The 20,929-nt window shown below is 44.2% G+C and overlaps 1 protein-coding gene across 1 annotated transcript; it reads right to left on the reverse strand.

The window, feature by feature from the left end:
- Nucleotides 1-1,569: 1,569 nt before the first annotated feature.
- Nucleotides 1,570-19,806, reverse strand: cds1 (CDP-diacylglycerol synthase (phosphatidate cytidylyltransferase) 1). The gene is made up of 13 exons (XM_041041545.1): nucleotides 19,493-19,806; nucleotides 10,018-10,175; nucleotides 7,931-8,027; nucleotides 7,687-7,784; nucleotides 6,865-7,004; nucleotides 5,826-5,884; nucleotides 4,749-4,831; nucleotides 4,303-4,390; nucleotides 3,883-3,951; nucleotides 3,230-3,382; nucleotides 2,945-3,064; nucleotides 2,134-2,237; nucleotides 1,570-1,971 (listed from the first exon to the last, which is right to left on the reverse strand). The coding sequence occupies exons 1-13, from the start codon at nucleotides 19,559-19,561 to the stop codon at nucleotides 1,836-1,838; spliced, it is 1,374 nt and encodes a 457-aa protein (XP_040897479.1). The 5' UTR covers nucleotides 19,562-19,806; the 3' UTR covers nucleotides 1,570-1,835.
- Nucleotides 19,807-20,929: the final 1,123 nt, after the last annotated feature.

The following is a 20,929-nucleotide window of genomic DNA, read 5'->3' on the forward strand; positions in this document are numbered from 1 at the left end:
ATCAGAAATGCTGTAGAATTAAATGATCAAATCCATATTCTAAGGAATCAAACTCCAACTTCGATAAGATGAAAATATTGCTAATAAAACCACAGCCCAGAGATTCTTATACAAGATATGTGTGAATACAGTACTGCATATACTGTATATACACACATATCACAGCATGTAGGCGCCACATGTTCTCAGACCTTATGTTATCACCGATAACATCTCAGACTGCAAACTACATTCAAAACTTAATCACATAACAGCGATTTAATGCATAAGAAGACTAAAATAGAGTTTAACAAACACTGAGGATGTGGGACCCTTGACTCCGCCTCCCTCTCCCCACTGCTACAGTGCAACTAAAATCATTGGTTAAATCGATAAAGGAAGCACAGTCTTTTTTTAAAGGAGCAGTTCATCAGTTTGGGAAACACACATGTTCGTTTCTGTCAGAGAGTTAAGAGAAGAAGGTCTATCGCACGAAAGGTCAAATTCAACCATCTGTCAACCAGAGGTCAGGCTCAGGCTAGCATTTGCCCCCCACTTCCAGTCTTTATGCTAAGCTAATCGCCTCCTGGCTCTTGCTCCATACTTAAAGCACAGAGACTGGGGTGGTATCACTCTTCTCATCTAATCCTCAGGAAAAAAAAAAAAAAAGTGAATAAGCGTGTTTCCCCAAATGTCAAATTATTCCTTTAAATCCTTTTTACATTCTCTAGTAAAAGTTCACCCAGAACAGCCTCTAAATAAGCAGCAGCCTCAGATCAAATCTACGTCCCTACTCTTTAAAAAGCTAACTGCTTCATGCTAAAGGCTACAAATGAGACACATCTCTTTTTTTTTTGCATATTATTTCTCATAGTTTAAAAGTGTTCTTTCCCCCAGCAGGTCACATAAGTAGTTTTATATTAGGTATTTGTTCTGCTAAATATTTTCAGTAAATGTATGTACAATACATTAACTTGCATGTTGAGTGCACAGCTGATGCTCTAGTTTCTGCGTTAACATGCCTACAGTCGGTCGTTACTGACTTACGTTGTGCGAGTTTGTTAGATTTTGACAGAAACCTAAAAGCTAAAAGTTCACGCTGTGGAAGAAGAGAAGAATGAACATGGCTTAGTTTAGCAGAAGCCCGAGACAGGACTTGCGAACATGCTACATGTTTTGTTATGCTGTGACGATAAGATCATTAAATAGAGCGTAGTCTACAAAACAGTGTCTACAGTAATGACAACCCAGCTGCATCGTGACTCCACACACACCCAAACCGCAGAAAGTCTCCACAGCCAGTTCGCTGCAGCTCAGGTCCACGTGCCCAAAGCTTCGGGCCCAGTTTATGCTGGTAAAAGCTTCTCCAATCCATTTGTTCAGCTAAAGTCAGTGCAATATTTGCCGTCCACCATCCACCTGCGCTGAGAAAGCCGTGTGCTTTAAAGTCCGTTTTGTTTGATGAGACATTTTATCTCCAGTCTGTGAGTCTTCAGGGTGGGGACTGCCTGCTCATGAGGCGCGTTGTAGTTTATGTGCCAGATAAAGTGGAAAGCAATGAAGCCGCCTGTTTTTGTTGTTGTTGTGTTGTTTGTTTGTTTTTTCTTCACTACGAGGTTATTCCACGTAGTCTGCAGAGTCGCCTCAGGTTCTAAGTCGTGATGTTGAGCTGGTTGGAAGTTGAATGAAGAGGCGGCAGGATGACGACAGATGCTCTGACAGAAGCCTGGCATCACAAACCATACAGGCATACTTAAGAGTGTGTGCGTCTGTGCGTGTGTGCATGCTTACACAAACTTTCCAGATCATCACACACACACACTCTCCGGTCATCACCCTGTGAAGCCGGCGGCCTTTCATTTGGCCTGGGCGGCAGCGGGGGGCAGCATGCCCCTCTCTCTCAGGTGGGAGTGCAGTGTGTGGAAGATGCTGAGCTGCTGTTCAGGCTGAAGCATCAGCAGCTGCTGCAGCACTTTGCTGGGGTTCGGTCCCCTGCAACACAACAGGCAAAGACGTGACAACCATGGAAACGAGAGTGAAAAATCCCAAATCTGGACCGACCTCATCTTAAACCCTCTGTACCTGTGTTATCAGATTCCTCACAGTCATGTAAAGTTTCATACGTTTCACTGTCACCTGTGGCTCTCTTCTTACCTGATGAAGCTGGCGATGTAGACGTGTGTGAAGGTGGCCATCAGGTACTGACAGTCGAAGCGATCCATGATGCCGCCGTGGCCGGGGATGGTGCTGGCAAAGTCCTGCAGGAGAGGAGAGACCAGGACGTCATAACATCAGAACCCCGGTCAGGTACCTGAATGATTTAGCCTGACTGTTGTGCAGACTGTCATCCATGTTATTTCCTCTGAAATGTATTATATTTTAGATATATATATATTTTTTTGGTGCTGCTGCTCTGTTGTTTCAATGCTGCAACTTGCAAAGATCACCTGTCAAACACTAGGTGAACATGGGCTTCAAAGGCAGCTCACCAAATTTCAGAAGCTCTGACGACACAAACATCAGCTGGCTCAGTTGTTTGAGAAATGACTCGTCACAGCAGGGAGCCCTTAAACAAAGCGCCGAGGCCCCGGCGACAGCAGTGCTGCTGCTCGGCGGCTGACAGTTCACCTCAGCTCAGCCTCCAGTGCTGCTGAGCTCCCTGTCACTTTAAATCAAATCTCAGCTCTTCACCACGACCCAAGCGGTCCAACCGGTTTCTGCAATATTTGAACGTCTCCTTTAAACTAACCTCTGTCTCTGTGGCTTTGTAGCTTGAGGTAAAAACTGAAGTATCATAAAGAACAGATTGCACAGATGCTAACTACTAACCTGTGGCAATGAAATGGAAAACAGTGAGCTAACGGCAACAAAAAATGGTGCATAAAGACAAAGGCAAGGTGACGGAAAGTACGACTGTTGGTCAAGAGCAGAGAGGAGACAAAATGAGGGAGAAACTTTTCTTTACTTTGATTTTGAAGGCTCGCTTGAAGCCGCTGGCAAAGAAGCCGCCAAACGGCCCGATGAGCGACGCGAAGGACGAGAGGAAGATGCTGTGGATCTGGAAGGGGTACAGGTTCACTGTTTTCTAAGAGACAGACACAGGGAGAAAATTTATTAGATCTATACCGATGTTTGCACAGAAGAAAGAGTTTCACTAGCATGACACACGATATGTTTACAATGATGAATTATCTGAGGAAAAACATCAAACTTTGCTGATGCAAAAGATTTTAGAGGAATAAAGCTTTACCCATCTCAGTGTGTTCTGCAGCACAGCGGGGAGAGTGTACTCCTGCATCACAAAGATATCAGTAGGTTCACATTCGACTGTAAACCCATTGGTCTCGCTGTTGAAGCCCACAGGACACACAAAGTACTGGAACTGAGACAGGAGGTAGGCCAGCTGATGGTGAGACAAAACACAACCAGACACAAAGAGAAGGTTAAGAACATCGAAGTGTTATCTTCTTATCATGCTTTGGGAAATTTCCCCCAGCTGTCAAAATGTTAAAAACCATCAGTGGTCGACGGTTAAAGTCGTCAGTAAATGTAGAGACGCAGCAAAAAAGATTTTCAGTCCTAGTTAATGTGAATAAAAACCACAAAAAATCCAATTTCCAAATGCAACACAGAATATTTTACATTCTTTGCTGAGACACAAACTGGAAATCATGTGACTAAGTGTTACAAAAACACTGTCTGGCAGTTGTAAGAATGACGGGAAACTGCCAACAATCACAACCCAAACAACTCAGAAATACTGACAATGGCTGTTTCTTATCTCCACTCGCATTCCAGCAAACAACCAACCAACCACGAGGCCTGAACTTCCTTTCTTGGGTCCTCGGACACTGTCGGTCTGAGGACCATGTGAGTGAGTCGCAAATATAATGATGCACTTACGATGAAGCCAAAAACCACAGTGGAGAAGAAACCTCCGATGAAGCCCTCCCAGGTCTTCTTGGGTGAGAGCTGCGGGTGGAGGGGTGGAGGGGGATGGGGTCAGAGAAACAGAGTCTGTCTTTCATATCAGCGTGACACGAGGATTTCACTCAGCCTCACCATCAACAACGTGATTTCCAATAAAACGCTTTCCTTCGTGCTGTCCTCATGTACAGCAGCAGCCATCGTCAAAGTTATTTACTCTGAACATCTCGATTCATTTAAGAGTGAGTTTCTTTCCCATGATAAATAAACCAAACTCCCTTCGACTGGCTGCTTGCAGTGATGCAGATCTATTATGCAGCACACAGTAAAGCCACCAAGTGTAATGTAACTCTCTCAGGTGTGATTATGGTGGCTGGGATAATGTGTTTGATTTACCTTGATCAGTGGAGTCCTCCCGAAGAAGAACCCGAACAGATAGGCCATGATGTCATTGCAGATCACGATGGAGATCGGGACGATGAACCTGGAAAACAGGAAGTTCAGCCACAGCTCAGAGGTGGTGGGAGGAAAAAAACCCCAAGCACAAATCTGATTGGTTCAAATCAAAACATGTCCACTCTACTGTAAACTGATAGCTGACACTGTGGCGAGGGAAAATAACTAGTGTGGTGAAAATAAAAAGCTGGTTATCATGATTCCAGCTGAATCAGTCAGTTAAAGCAGCATAAACATTATTTTTATATGTGACTTGGATTATTACATTAAAAGCCTGCATGTAGAGCGCCGCAGCAGAGAACACAGTTACGACAACACGTATGCAGCGATAGCCAGAGACAACGAGGCAGGTTCCTCTGGTCTGTCTTTTACTGTGTCCTGCTTACCAGATCATTCCTTCAAACAGGTTCTGAATGACAAGGTGGGACTGAGTTACCACAATCAACAGGGTCACATGGGTCCAAGCAAACTGGAATGGCAAACACAAACACAAACACCACAGTGTCACTGTACTGGAATGTAGCCGCGCCCGCTCAGAAGTCGGCTTGTGTCAGAAATAGTGAAGTCATACAAACAGACGGACGGACGGACGAGGTGAAGGACATGAGCAAAGCCACGCGGCAGAGTGAGGTGACAAACAGAACATGTCAGAAAACATCAAACAAGTAAATCAATCAATCAATCAATAAATAAAGCTATGACTGTGTGAGAAGAGCAGGCAGCAGGTAGAAAAGCTTTGTCCAGCATTATGGGATGAGTGTCACAAAACAACTTTAAAATATTTTAAAATAATAAAGAACAGTAACAGCAGCATTATGAAGCCAGGTTTCAGCTCATGTACAGAGCTGTATACAGGAGCTGTCCCTTCTTCTGTCTGGAAATCTGGAGCTTTTTTTTTATCTTTTAGGGAAATGATCATGTTGCAATAGGTGGTAATGAAATCTAATTCCCTTTGAGGTCCAGAAATAAAAACAATGTCTGCGATCGTGGCACTTTGCATATATTTGTCTGCAAAATGACTGAACTGAAGAAGTCAATAAATGCAAAATAGACAATAAAGTTAGTACTTGGGGCAGTAAAGTGTGGTGCATAAAGGCGCCCACAGATGGCAGAGAAAGCAAAACAGATGCATGTGAAGTGAAATGAAGCGGAAGCCATTGCAGAAGTCCTGCATTTATCCAGGATCAAATTCTCCGCAGTAATGTTTACAGCTACGCTGTGCGTGATGCAGCACAACAGAAGCTGCAGAATCTAACAGCAAACACTGTTTTCAGTCAAGCTGACAGGTGAGTCCAAAATGTGCGATGTCCAACGAGACTTCCGCAATGGCAGCATCACAGCACAAGATGAGTTTCCAAAATCAGAGGGGACATGATGGGGAGAAGGAAGCAGTGGAAGCGGGTGGAGGGGAAGGTTAGTGGTGTAGTAAAGGAGGAGGAGAGGGTTACTTGGCTGATACACACCATGTAAAACTGCAGGCGGTAATGTTTCTTCACTAAACTCAGCACAAACATGCAGAAACCTGTGAAAGAGTAGACAACATGCTGTCAGGTTTTACTCCAAGATCACAGAGCACAGATTAAAAAAACATATGTATCACAACAACATTAACACATTATATATATATACTGTACAGGGAGGTGTGTGTATCACGCCCGTGACTGAACATCTAGAGGTTTATTCCACTGTTCCGATTTTACACTGGTTTTAATTAAGACTTGTGATTTTGCTCTGAGGAGCCTGCGGAGCTGCTGTGTCAGGTCTGTCCACACGAACATGCGAAGGGCCTCAGGGGAACGGTTACTGCCAACAGATCGAGAAGACGGTGTCTGCTTCGCGGCGTCCTTTGGGTTTAAAGCTGCAGCTGATGCCTGGCTGTGTCCACTGAAAGACAACTATGTCTGCAAGACTCGGGAAGAAATGCGTTCATCCTGCTTCAGACTCTGTCTGTCCTCGTTTTCTCTTTTAAATATATATTTTGTTCCTTTTCATCTGCTAGGATGATTTTCACACAGAAATCAGTGGCTGCTAGTATACAGACTAACTACAAACACCATAGCATGCTGTTGAACTTGTTCAGCAGCAGACTAAAGTGTATATGATTCACTGTAAACAACTGAATCATTAGAACACCGAGCGTCCAGATAAAAGCCACAGCTCGGTGTTTTATGGTGCATCCGGCTGCCGCTCAGCAGAGCAATAAACCATCCTATGAGTGACAGCTTCAGGAAGAAGCATGGAGTCGTGAACGTATGTCATTGTACACTCATGAGAGTTTGTATTGCAGGTCTGCCTGAGTTCTTGTTTCTCTTTTTGTTCTATTTTCTTCCCAGTTATTTGTAACTCAACTCCACTCTACACTCTGCGTCTGGTGAAATCGAATCCACGTCTTTAAAAAGAAAACGTGAGCGGGAGCGGCGGGGCCAAAGAGCGCGTGTGCTTTTTGAGATACAGCAGTCACATCGTCTCGGTGGGGAGGGGGGGCGGGGGGGGGGGAGTCACCTGCGAGGTACAAAGCAAAGGAGATGAAGCGGTGATAACGAGCCAGGAACTGCAGAGGTTCCTCCCTCTGCACCAGAGCCCCGAAGTAGTCCGCTACGGTTTCACCATAGAAGAAGTAGTTCACGCAAATCAGGAAGTACCTGAGGCAAAGAAACAGGAGGAATTAGTTTTTATTTACATGATGTTGTTGTTATTTTCAGGCTTGGTTTCACGTATGTGTGTAGACTTTCTGTTTTTCTGCAGAAATGTGTGCGAAAGTATGACAAAGTTCTCGTGTGGGTCACTGGGTTTAAATGTCTACCAGTGCTTCTTGCCCACTGTACATTGACCTGCTGTGTGTGTGTGTGTGTGTGTGCGTAGGGGGTTGTTATGATGGGTGGCCTTGGTGAAAGGGGCAAGTTTCAATTAGCCTCCATTTACTTCCAACATGGCAGTGATCTTTGCTCCTGGCTGCACTGAGTGCTGCTGTCGCACACGGTGGGTGTGTGGGTGTGTATGCAAAGGTAGCGTGTTAACAAAAACACTGAGACACACAGAAAAAACGTAGACACCGTCGGCGTAGATGGAGACAAAGCTGAGTTAATTACTGCCCTTTTTTTTAAAATTTTGACTTAAATCAAGAGCTAAGTGGACAAGATGACAACTATTGGACGGCACAGACACAGTTTGCTTACTGCCAAGAAGAAGTCTAGATGTTTGATAGAAAGCCCTGAGTAAGAGTTAGTGACTTTACAAAACTACGCTGAGCTGTGAGCACAACCATTTTCAGTTCATAAAATATCCAGTGTATCTGCTGCCAACTGTAAAATCCTTCCTCCTTACCAGCTCAGAGTCCTGAACCACGGCAGGTCATAGGAATGGTAAACTCTGTAGCCGATGGTGATGATTTCTTGGAAACACTTGATCTGGACGGTCATGACCTGCGTCACATGACAGGAACAGAGCGGAAGCGTGACAAGGAAATCTCAGGCTAATTACACGAAATGAATGACAAACAAGAACTGACGGTGGGACAGATGCACCGAGGACTCACACAGCAGCCACAGCATCAGTCACTGTCACTCACCACTAATATAAGAGTGACAGGTCCCATGTAGATGATGAGGAAAAAGCCTGAAATCATGGCTAAAGACAGAACCCCTCGGATCCAGTAGTTCTTCCATCTGTGGAGAAGAGAAACTCTGACTTACTGATGTATTTCCTTCCTCAAAAATCACATGAATGTTTCATTAATTCATTTGTGCTTCATTTAAATTTTCATTCAATGAAAAGGAGACGGGGAGAGAGGAAAGAATCACAGAGTTATATGTTTTACTGTACTGGCTCCATGTCTGCATATCCAGCTCTGAAACATGGACCACGTGAAATTCAACATCAGAGTCATGAAATTATGATGAAGGCTCATGATTAGAAGAGTCTCTGAATATACAGAGCTGACGCGCTTTTTTTTAATATCAGCTGACGCGACGGGTGATAACAGCGAGGAAGCCCTGAGGCGTCAGTCGGCGGCTGTCAGAGAGGAGGACAGTATGGGGTCGTAGCTGTTGGTTTTATAACTGTGGGAGTCTCCAAAGTCATTAAGACACATGGACATCTGCATGGACGCCGACATCTCTCACAGGTTTCCACATGTTGTGGCCGGTTGTTGTTAATGACACAACCCTAACAGCAAATCCTTGCCTGTATTACCTGTGTCCTGGCGCTAAATCTGTAAAAAAATGTGGAACGAGGCCTCGTCTCTGGAGTGTTTTTCACAGCCTGCCATGCAGCTCGTGTTGCTGTGAGGCAAACTGCTGCACGGCTGCTGCCCGGGAGCAAAACAAAAGAGAGGAAACAGCTCAAAGCTGCGCAGGAGCCAGGCAGGGCTGAGAGGCTGCTGCCTGCTGTATGAATGGAGGAGAGAAACAGCTGCATCATGAAAAAAGCTGCTGCTGCTGCTTCCACCCGGCACTGTGTGCTCACACACCTCTCTCTGTCTCTGACTCCATCCCACCATCATTCACACACTACCACCTGTCCTCCTCTCTTCACCTTCTCGGTCCATCTCTTCATCTCCAATGTGCCGTTTTTGCTCTTTCACTCGTTGCATTAATCCGCTGCCTTCTTCTAATTTCTTTCCTTCCCTTTCTCCTTCCTTTTCCCTCACCCCCCTCCCTCTCTCCCTCTCTGCAGCACACCAGCTCCAATGCCGTTCGAGCCTGCGGGGATTAGTGCTTCCCTCCTCGTGAGCCTTTAAGCCCTCTGACCCGGCCGTCACTCACCGGTCACACCCGCCACTTATCTGTGCATCAAACGAGGCCTCCCTCATTCGTGTTCGAGGCGCCGCTGACTCGAACTCGTACAGATCGGCAAACCTAACAGTCCTGAACAGCTTTAGAAATTATTTCATAGCATGAGAAAGAAGTGTAAAGTAACATCCTGCCACACAATGCTTGACACAACAGGTTGAGAGCACACGCCCTTTTCAGTGACATTCAGGTGAGCAAGAAATACTTGAATGTATAAATGTGTTACTGTTCATTGACTTGTTCTAGGTGTGTCACCTGTGGCAAACTGGATTTTATCTTTCCTTCACAGGCCCCACGAGCCGAGGTGACAGTAACATCACAATGGAACTCTGGGTAAAACCCGAACATGCCTTCATGCCAACATTCCTGAACGTTCCTGAACGTTCACTGCACCAGCAGCTGTATTTTCTTCTTCGCTGCATTAATAAGAACGTGTTCAAACATCTCTGCAGGTTCCAATGTATTTATGGCCCAATTAACCTGCACGCACAGGGGAAGGATGGTCAATCACTCTGTCGGGCTCTTTTCACGAATGATGGAGGGGAAACTGCTTGTTACAGCAACATTACGGCTGAAGTGCATAAACAACGATTCAGGCCAGAGTCGACCGACCTGCACATTTTATGCTGCTTTGCATTTCTGTGAAACGGCCTCCATCTTGGACAAAGCCTGAGCTAAAATGGACTCTCATGAGAACATATAACTTTAAGTGAGGCTAAGTGCTAAATGTTAATAGATCCCTGATCCGTGCAGTTTGTTCAGTGTTAAATTTCTGGGCAGCGACAGCTCCACGATGCACTTCAGGAACAAAAAACAACAGCTGCTGGCATCCAGCTGAGTGTGTGCGTTGCGGGGCGGTGTGTACCTGGGCGGCAGGCCCTCCAGAGCTTTGTTCAGGCATTGTGGAGTGTTGTCTGTGTCTGCTGTGGAGAGAGGAACATCTGGAGTGTCTGCTTTGGAGTCACCATCGCACTCTCCCTCTGCGTCGCCTTGCAGGCCCAGCCTGTCATCACCGTCGGCCTCCTGCCGGAAAACATGCACACACAGACGCACAGATAAGACAGTGATGGTTCACCTGACTCTCAGGTCAGTGTAGAAAACACAGGCAGACAGCAGGGCAGTGTACATATGGTGATAACAGATAAGGAAAACATTTAAGCATCATCTTCTTGTTAAGACAGAGACAGAGGACGTACACTGTGAACGCTCCTGAGATGTAAACCACATGCAAATGTTGAGTCCAGTTCAAACTGAGGACAGAAACACTGGACTCGGCAGACAGTGGTTTAATTAGGCCAGAGTTTAGCCTCTCATCTGAGAGGGGGAGGGACCTGCAGACGTGGTGCACCTCTGAGCTTGGCCGGGATTCAAGTAGGTCTGCAAGTAAACACAGAGGCGTGTGTGGGTGTGTTTGTTTTTGTGTGTGTGTGTAGCAAATTTCCTCTTTCAAACCAAAAACAGCCTCTGGGAATTTCAAAACAATCAGACGGTCAGTGACTTTAGTCCCACATAATATTTACTAAACTAAAATTCTATGGGAAAGTATAGAACTCCATGTAATTCTGCTGGTAATAAACCATTGGGTCCGATAATGTGATTTTTCTTTCACTCCCCCCCCAAAACCCTCTCAGCGTTACTCATCTCATCATTACTTATCTCTTCAAACACAACAGAACCAGTTATTGTTGGAAAAATTAAAGCCATTGGTTTTGCAAACTCAAAACTCAAAACCCAATAAAATCCTAAAGATGTACATGAAGGAGAAAGTTTGATTCCAGTCTCATCAGGAAGGTTGAGGATTTCAGGCTGAACATGACCGAGCTGAAAATCTTTATTGGTGTTAATGAATCTTTAATCTGGATTTAAAGCCCAGCTGTGAGCGTAGAGGGGGCTGTTCTCTGTCTCTATCTATATAACATACATCTATGTCTAAAACAATCATTTTGAAGTTTCACCCATCATAATGAAAAATCACCTTTACTTAGTTGCCGTGTTTCCGCTTCAAGGAGTGTTTACAAGTTTACAGTAAACAAAGTCCTCCAGCAATAATTACAAGTCAGCACATGCACCAGATAATGAAAGGTAAGGTCACAAACGTGGAGAGAAAACACAAATGGATGGCAGGAGTTTATAATAAAGTAAAATATGATAAGAAATATCAAAGGAGCCCCAGGTATGAAAAAACATGTTGATGATCAACTATATTCCCAATAACAGTAAGGCTTAAATTAAGCGCAGCACTTGTGTTCTTAAGTTAACTCGGGTAAAGCTGTGGGCGAAGATACTTTTTCAACCTAAAGGAGTCTATTTTTAAAACCAGGAGAAATTCCTCCTGAGCTCCACTCAGTCTTTGTGGGAGATTATGTTTCCTTTTACACTTGACATCCTCGCTGACGCTCCTGAACATTTCTTTCCTTTCATGGTTTCCTTTTACTCAAATACTGCTAAATACGGTTAGCGAGGGGTCGGGGTCAGCTCTTCGTTTGGAAATAAGGTCTCTGGTCTTGGCCAGATCTTGTAATTTGATGGGAAAGTGCTGAAAGCAGGAGCAGGTTCGGGCTGAGAGGGAAGGAGGGGGTCACCTGAGTTGGTGTTGGAGTTCAGGAGAAAAGAGGTGTAATTGTAGATTTCTACTCAGGTTTTAATGAGGAAAGCCCGCAGACTGAAACGGTGGAAAGCTACAGGGCTCCATGTGGCAGTGCTGCTGACATATCTTGACTGAAAAAGGAAAGAAAAAAAAAAAACCCTGACACACCACCGGTTAAACCAGTTTCTCTGGAAGACTGTCTGACACCGAGGTCAAAGTAAGATGGACCAACACTCTCAAAGCGTCATTTTCAATCATCTCGGCAACAAATGGAAACCAGACACGAGCTAAACGCTGTCAAATCTTTTCCTAAAAAATAAAAAAAAAGTTCAGTTGTAATATTTATCCATCTTACCTCCTTTTTTATAAAACTACTCCCTCCATCATTTTCATGATTTGGTGTGATAATTTTTTCTCGGTAAGTTAATTAGTCCCAGTCAGGAATGCCTCAGGGAATTAACTCAAACCAACAACCTCTTTCACTGTTTTACTGCGTGTTGACAAACAACAGATCTTTCATGATGACAATTTACCAGAACACGACCAGTGACTGTTAACTGATGGTATCTTCTCACCCTGTGTGTGTCCTGATGCAGTTGGTCAACAGCAGACCCCGGCTATGGCCAGTTCTACTTCACACACACAAATGTGCTGCGACCAGAGTTACGTTACGATGGCTTAATCTGGCTGAATGTACTCAAGCTTCTTAATTAAACTGTCAAACACTGCTAATCTTTTGTGCATTTAACACAGTGAGCTAACTGCTGCATAATCACAGCCAAACGCCTCAAACAAAGCCGCAAATCTCTGTGATATCAATCCAAGTTATGCGATGGGTCAAACTAATCCTGGGCCTCCGAGCTCCTGCAGTCAACACCAGCAAATAAAAAAAAAAGAAAACACACTGCTAACAGAGCATGAAGCACAGATGGTGGTGCATCCAAAAATCCCCGTTCTGCTAAACGCCCATGTTTATGTACGGTCTGTGAGCCACGGAGACATTAAGGCGGCGGCGGCAGCAGTGTGACTGTCCTTGCAGCTCAGCTCACCTCCACTGTTGTCTTTGTCCTCCTGCTGGCTATTAATGTCTTCTCTGCAGAGCCAGGAAGAAGAGAAGAGGAAGAGAGCCGGGGGGGGGGGGGTTTACTTCTGTCTAGCGACGATTCTGACTCAGCGATAGTTAAAATAATGGGCAACCAAAACAATGAAATGAGAAACAGCTATATCTCATCTTCTTACTCTTAGATTGCCCTTTTGCATCGGTCTCAGCTTCACTAGCTTTCCTTCCACCATGAATTTTCTTTCATTCGTCTTTCTGCAGAGCTAAAACACGATTTTAGATCCATATTCTAAGCTTATTGGATTCTGCTGCACTCACTGATCAAATCTGAGCAACTCATTTCATTTGGATAAAACAACGATGACTCGGTCGGCACTCAGCAACATGTCCCATGTGTAACTGACACAGGAGAGCTACTGAAACCTCCTGAGGGTTGTAGTAGTTTAATGCTAACAAAACAATCAGTGTTTTATTTTTGGTAAATTTATGAGGTGAATAAATTTTTACCATCAACCACAAATAGAAAACACCAGGATGATGTTTTGGGCATTTCAGACAATAACAGGAAATATTAGAAGAGAAAATCATTTACGACTGACACCCACACCAGTACAGACAACCAACCCAACACTACACACCGACTGAAAAGTTCAGCAACTGTGACGAGCATTTCATAATCTAACATTATTATTCAGTTTTAATGAGAATTTCAAACTTATGTTATAGAAAAGCAAACTTCTACACCAGTGCAACGAATTTCAAACAATGAAATCTGACATGAATTCACTGAACCCATGATAACGGGACATGATGGGACATATTAGCAGAGGAACTATTATACAGACTGTTTCAGAGTGAGTGGACTAACCAGTCATGTCTCTGTGCCCCGGAGATAAAAAGCTGCTTCCTGCTCTGTTGTGTGTCTAAGCGTGTGTGAGTTTGATTAGATGTGCATGGTTATCCCAGCATGCCCAAAGCATGACTGACAATATGGGCGCGCTAACAGTACGGGCCCAAAGAAGCCTTTTATGGTCATAAATTTCCCTTTGCTAACAGTGGAACTGAAACTGACTTCTACTTTGGGTGTGATGACAGCATGGTGACTAAAATTTAACAAGAACTTCACTAAATTTACCAATTTACCTTCTTCAAGTGTCACCAGCTACAGCAGAAAGCTGCCTACATCTGTGAACGAACCCTGAAATCATCACAAACTCAACCTAAAAGAGTAGTGCAGTTAGCTGTGTGGACGACCGATGAGTCTATGACCATAAAGCTTCAACGGTAACTAACAAGGAGCAATGACCCACAGTTTTAATTCACAAAGCTCTAATTAAGCCTGCAAGCTTCAAAAGTAGTGTGAAGAAGGTAAACAAGTCTGCACAGCAGTGAGGTCCAGACCAGCAGACAGCAGCTGCAGCAGAGCCTGGCTCTGGTCACAGGGGGAGAGGATCATGGGTTCACTCAGCAAGGAATTAGGCTAATCAGCAACAAACACTGACGTGAAGCAGCACTGATGCTAGCAGCGACTTTCGGTTTTCAGCAACTCGGCCTTGTTCAACCCGACGGCGGCAAAAAGCAGGACGGGTCGTTTTGGAGGAGACACAGCAGCCTGCGGCCTCAGAGGTGAGAGATCGATATTAATGGCTCCACACTGTCATTCATGACTTTCACTGTTCAGCATTTCAGCTCTGTGAGCCTCAGCTGGACCGTCGCTCTGCTGTGGTTTGACCTGAGTGCTAATGTTAGCATGCTAACAGTTTAGCCTTAGCATGTTTGACCCTACTGGTGAACGTGAATGTAACATTTAGCATGTTAGCATGACAACAGACCTACATTCAGCATGATAAAATGCTGCCATGGCATCTTACAGATTAGATTACATTAGACTTTTGCTTGCTATGTTAGCATTATGTAACCTGTGTCCAGATCTCTGAAGCACCTCTGATTTTTATGGGCGTTTAAAAAGGTCTGGTGTTGGGCTCATTTACAGATGTCAAAGACTGTAAATCTTAGTCAGCACCTTTATTTGAACTTTTTCTGGTCGACATGATGACAGACATTAAAATAAGAGTTCCTAGAAACCATGACATCAGCTTCAGACTCAAAATAATGTCGACAGAATGAACTCGTTCCTCACTACTGTTTGGTTAAGGAAAAATAACCCACCTTACAACATGATGTCAGTCTGATTATCGGGTATTCTGTCATCCGTTTATGTAAATTTTAACCTCTTAGCCTCATTAAACGTCTGGGGATCATACATGTTAGTAAGAATAATGTGTGGAACATGAACAACAATCTGTCCAATAAATGTCAAGAGATTTCAGGCTGGACAATAACGTGACAAACCCATGTTACCATGCAAAGAACCACACAACTAAAAATCCTTCAAATCAACACAGTCCTTTTTTTTTTTTTAACTTCACTGAGCTAAAGGAGGAAAACACAAAATAAACACGGTGATCTGAAAGCAGAGCCACAGCGTGAAAGCAGTAAAAATTCCTCTGCAGTTCAAAGACATTTATAACTGGGCCTGAGCAGAATGAAGCTGTGACTACCAGAGCGTTAAACTGCCTGCTGCCACCACCACCACCACTGCTGGTGCTAATGCTGGAGGCTTCAGCTCTGACCAGCAGACAGCCCACCAAGGTCAACTGTCATGTGGAGTCTCAAGCAGCAGCTAACTGTCTCGGCCACAGTGTCAGCACCATGAAAGCGGAGCAGCAGTGTGAAGAGCCCGGGCTCACACTGCTGGGTATGTCTGTATGAGTGAATGGTGACTAATTAATGAAAGTAAACACCGGCCTTGGAGATAACACCCGGGGAGGGGGTGGACATAAAGTATGTATGAGTGGGTGTGACTGGGTGTGGCGTGTTCAAGCCACATTAGCTGTTCCACAAAACTACTGCTTAAAGCTGAAAATGGAAAATAAATAATAGATAAAAGATAATCGATTGATCGTTTCAGTCATTTTTCAAGCAAAAGTAGTCGAGGATCCGGACGTTTTACGGCTGCAGCTTCTCCAACGTGAAGATTTGCTGCTTTTCTCTGTTTTAACAAAACATTTAAAGACATCAACTTCTGAAATTCTGAAATCTTATAGACTTAAATGAAACAAAAGAAAGATGCTGCTGTTGTTGCCCTACACTTAGCTTTGTTTGCTGACACTATAAAGTATGTCTCATGTGAACATGATCTGTTTTGGTGTGTGACACAACAAAGTGATCCTTTAACCTCTAAAATAAGACACAGATGGGGCTGACTGATGGGTTTATTTCTCACTCCCTGACAGTCTGACAGTAGCTTATGTTTTCAGGAGACACAGGCAGGATTGTCAGTTACAACACTTCGTGGGTGGACAGCAGTGCACATCCTAGTTGCGTGTTGCCCAACATTGTTCTCTTGGTGTCTCGGGGAGGATCACGCCTACAGTTTGTCCCTTCTGATCTGAATTAGAGTAGAACATTTTTAGCTGCAGTGTCGTACGTGATAAACTCAGACTCACACCATTTCTGTTCAAGCCAATCAGGGCTCGTGAACAAAAATCACAAGTAGCTAGTTAACCAGACCGAGGTTTTCTGGAAACTCCCACTGACTGCGTTACAGATTCTGGCAGCAGGAAGTCAAAACAAGCCAAACTCCAGTAAATAATCCTGACAGAACATGATCACCTCATCTGTGCTCTTTAATACATTTCCTTTTGCCCATAAACTCTTTCTTCCCATGGTGATTTCCTCAAATGACTGTGTCCTATTGGACAACACTGAATTTCTGCCAGAAACTCACATTTTCCAAGTGTTTATTCTGAATGGCACTGCTCTGACCCACAAGCACACAGCTGTTATTCTGGACTTTCACATTAAACAGATAAAACCTGTAAACTTTTTAAACCAACAACACGGCGACCAAACTCCAACAGAAACTTTTCACATCTAACGCTGACGCTTTGCACACGCACACTTCTCTGCCTCGTAAATTAGCAGAATTTGTCTTGTAGGAAAGTGGTGCACAGTGCACAGATGCCAAAGCAATTTCAAGGTCTGACAATAAAAGTTTTTTCAGTAAAATGTCCCACTCAATAAATGTAATTCATTTATTTAATAAATAAATTAGAGAGATGCGTTTTAGATGTTTTTGTTATCTGGTTAAAAAATAAATATCTGCCAGTGCAGTACGTCTTTATTAGGACATAGCAAAACACAAAAAATGATGGTCTCTGAGTAACTTCAGAGGAAAACAGATGTCCAAATACCAGATTTCTAAGTGTCATAAACAGTCTTCATTTCCAGATTCAAAGGACAACGGAGACGTGGAAAGGGAAGACAGAGTCGAGCTAACATCAACACACTCGCCATCACAGAAGCGTTGCAAAGCCACGAAGTGACAAAAGACTGAACAGATCAGAATCTGAGCGCCTGCCTCTGGATCTCAGTGCTGACGCCAGAGAAACGGAAACAATAAAACCTGAACTGAAACTTACATCAGTCTGATCCTTCTGATCATTGATGGAACAAAGACTTTAACTGACTTTAAAAGGAAAGTTTCACTCTCCTGTGAATGTAAACACGGGTTAGCTAACAGGGTTCACCCTCCACCACAACCTTCCTTGAATCTGTCCAGTCATGCTTCTCACATGTCTCGGGTGCTGAGAGACGGCTTCCTGAGGACAGCAGGGGGCTCGCCAGATACGGACTGCGGGGGGACATGAGGACAAACAAGTTGGGACACTAATGAGACGTCGTGCGTGGAAACGGTTGCCGGATGTGCATCAGACATGTGATTGATGTATTTCAGTTGCACAAGTGAATCTGTTTTTAGAACGAGTGGTCTGTAAACGGAGGCCGTCAGAACCTTCAGATGTCCAGTCCAAGACCTGCTTCAGCACAACAAATGCAAAACCCCTCTGATCACCTGCGTCTGCATCCACACTGATGGACAGTAGGACAGGACTGATGACGGAGACTAACGGGCTGCAACTACAGTTAATGCTCACCATCAATGTTTCGTCCAAATGACAAATGATAAAAATCTGAAAACGCTGAATGTTGATAAACGTTCAATACTGGACAGAATCTCTGAGACTGGTGTCGGGGGGGATATGGAAATTTCGGTTACTGTGACAACACACTTTCCACAGAGGTGACCTTGTGTAAAGCAGACACACACCTGCACCTGTACGATATAAAGGCTGCCTGCAGTGTTTCTGGGCCCAGTGTCGACTCCTTGGCACAGTTTCAGACACATTATGCAGAGTATCGGTGAGCGAGCCCCGTATACAGCGCACAGGGGGACGGGAGTGGGACTCAGAGGTGGAGCTGTAAGGTGGGGCTGAAGCTGTTTGATCTGTGAATCAGCCCCACCGAGAGGACGACTCTGGAGACAAGGGAGGGGGAAGCTGTCAAGTACAGGACCATTCAGCTTATAGAAGGACGGAGACAGTAAAAACACAAACAACACTGGCTTCAAGTATCAGCTCTCTGATTACTTTTATGACGGCTACTACCAATTATTTTTATTATTTACTTTATTATTGATTTATTGTTTCTTTGATTAATAAATTTGTCAGTTTACAAATAATCAAAGCCCATCACAAGTTTCCAGAGGTAAAGGAAACATCACCAAACATCTAGTTTGGCATTTCTGCTTGATAATTGATCCAACTGATCAAACAACCATCAAAATACGCTGCTCCAAAGTTAAGAACAAACTGTCAAACTCAACTCAAAGAGTTTCTCTTTACCTGAATGAGGGTCTGTAGGTACAGAGTGTCCTGTGATGTACAGACTGTGAAGCGCTTCAAGGCAAATTACAGAAATAAAAATGCTTTGATGGAAACTGTTACAGCAACAACAGAGTCAGAGGTCGTGGAGGGAAGAGAGGTGGTTCTGACAACAACTGCTTCCAAGGTCACGGATGAAAGGTCAAGATCAATCAGTACTCACTGCTGCTTCATTGTTTTAGCACTAAAAATCATTGTTTTAGAAACTGATTTACTGGTTGAAAAATCGTCCAGAAAACTGAATTATTTTAATATTATAAACATGGACCCTGAATGCACTCTTACAGATTTAATTCAGCATTTTAAATCTTTATTTTTTTCCCCTCTGTCCTGAGAGCTGAGTATTTTGATCCTCTGCAGTCACGCAGAGTTAAGTATTTGGTGAAGAATGGTTCAAATCAATGAGAAAATGTTTAAAGTTCAGCTAAATAAGGCCAATTAAAGCGCTTAGACTCCTCCTGAAATCACCTGGACCCTGTTTTCCCCCGTGAAGCATCGCTTTATGTCTCACTCTATAAGCACAGAGGCCTCTCACCTCTTTATTTGTTGTATTTCAACGACACAAACAACAACTTTAAAGCTGGACATTCAGGGGGGACACTGCGGCAGCGGGAAGCACGACGCTGTCGGGCGTCTTTCACGAAGACGGTGAGAAAATGTGGGGACATCCTCAGCCACGGCGAGGACCTGAGCGTCCAGCCCAGAAACGCCTTCGTGACCGCGCTGCGGTCGGTGCAGGATTACCGGAGCCAGCGGCTAGCTGATTAGCTTATGTAGCTCCCCTGCTAACCTGGCAACCGAGCTAGCTCGGCCAGCCGGCCAGCGTCTGACAGCGACCCGCCTAACTTGCTCTGGGGGCGAGGTCTCACGGGGAAACCGGTGTCTTTTCGCCCGTTACGTTGGACTTTACCTTGTCGCTGATATTGTCGGTGCTGTCAGGGTCTCCTCCGCCTCCGCCTCGCTTCCTCAGCTCCGTCATGTTTCGCTCGTTTTCGCCGCCGGGACGTTAATGTGTCACATAAGCCGACTCCGGGGGAAGGAGGGAGGGAGAGGAGGGATAAAATCCTGGGGTTTTCAGATCAGCTCCTGGGGGTTTTGTTTTTACTGTTTTTAACCTAAAGCTCGGACAGTGAAGACGGTCAGCGTCCTCGAAGAATCGGCCGATGCTGTCACAGCGCTGCTTACAGAGCTCCGCACGGTACTAACGACTCCACTGCGTGTGTTTGTTTATCACCGCAGTCTCTGTCCCCGCTCCCCTCCTACCACCGACAAGTTCCGCAAAACAACGACAAACTGCTTCCGGCGACAGCTTTCACAGTAAAAGCCTTACTTAGGCGTGAGTTGCAAAAACGGCTCTTTTTTGTCTCTGCCTTCTGTGAATGTTGCGCAATAATAAGTACATTAAGGCTATTAGCTTACAATTGTTTTCATTATCTATGAACCTTCCAATTGTTTTCGAAAAATAGACAATAATAATAAGAAATTAATTTTCTGACAATTTACCTATGAATTAATCAGTTAATCACTGCAGTTATAAAGTCCATTTACTAGTGTAAAATTTTGAGTTACTTATAATTATTATGAATGGGAAATATTGTAATTTATACTCCACACTGCATTTATCTGGCAGCTGCTGACTGTGAACAGTATATCATGGGGTTAAAATTACCGGTAACTCCATCTTAACCAGCCACAACATTAAAATGCTGCTTCCACATGGATGCATCAGTGAAGATAATCCAGTGATGTGGTTTAGAACCATAAATCATCCAGAAACTTCCAATACAACTGTTTCGTCTATTTATGATTTATTTTGAAGGACGAGCTCCGAGACTTCTGGTCTCAGTGTGTCACTTGACACACGTCTGCTGCTGCTGCTGCTGCAGGATTCAGCCTCTCTCTCTCTCTCCTGTCAGTCTAAACTTGGTCGACCAGCTCTGCTTCATTCTGCTGCGAGCAATGACTGGTTATAATGACCCGAGTCCCAGCTTAGACATAAAAAAACACACACACACACACACACACACACACACACACACACACACACAAAATACTATACTATACTTGTGGGGACCCTAATTAACGACACATGCATTGCCTAACCCAACCACAACCATAACAACTGTACACAAACACACATCCAAACATGGCGTCTTTGGGAAATGAAGTCTAAGTCCTGTGAAATTTCAGACTTATTCAGTCTTATTAATTGAAACATTTATATAAAATAATGTTCTCCGTGTCTTTAATGTTGTAAATGGATGATGCAGCTTATTTATTTCCATGTTGTGTTGCTACAGGCTTCGATGTTTGGTGATCACTTGCATTAGTAATTATATATCAAGTA

This window comes from Toxotes jaculatrix, chromosome 7, assembly GCF_017976425.1.
Source record: "Toxotes jaculatrix isolate fToxJac2 chromosome 7, fToxJac2.pri, whole genome shotgun sequence".
Taxonomy (NCBI): domain Eukaryota; kingdom Metazoa; phylum Chordata; class Actinopteri; family Toxotidae; genus Toxotes; species Toxotes jaculatrix.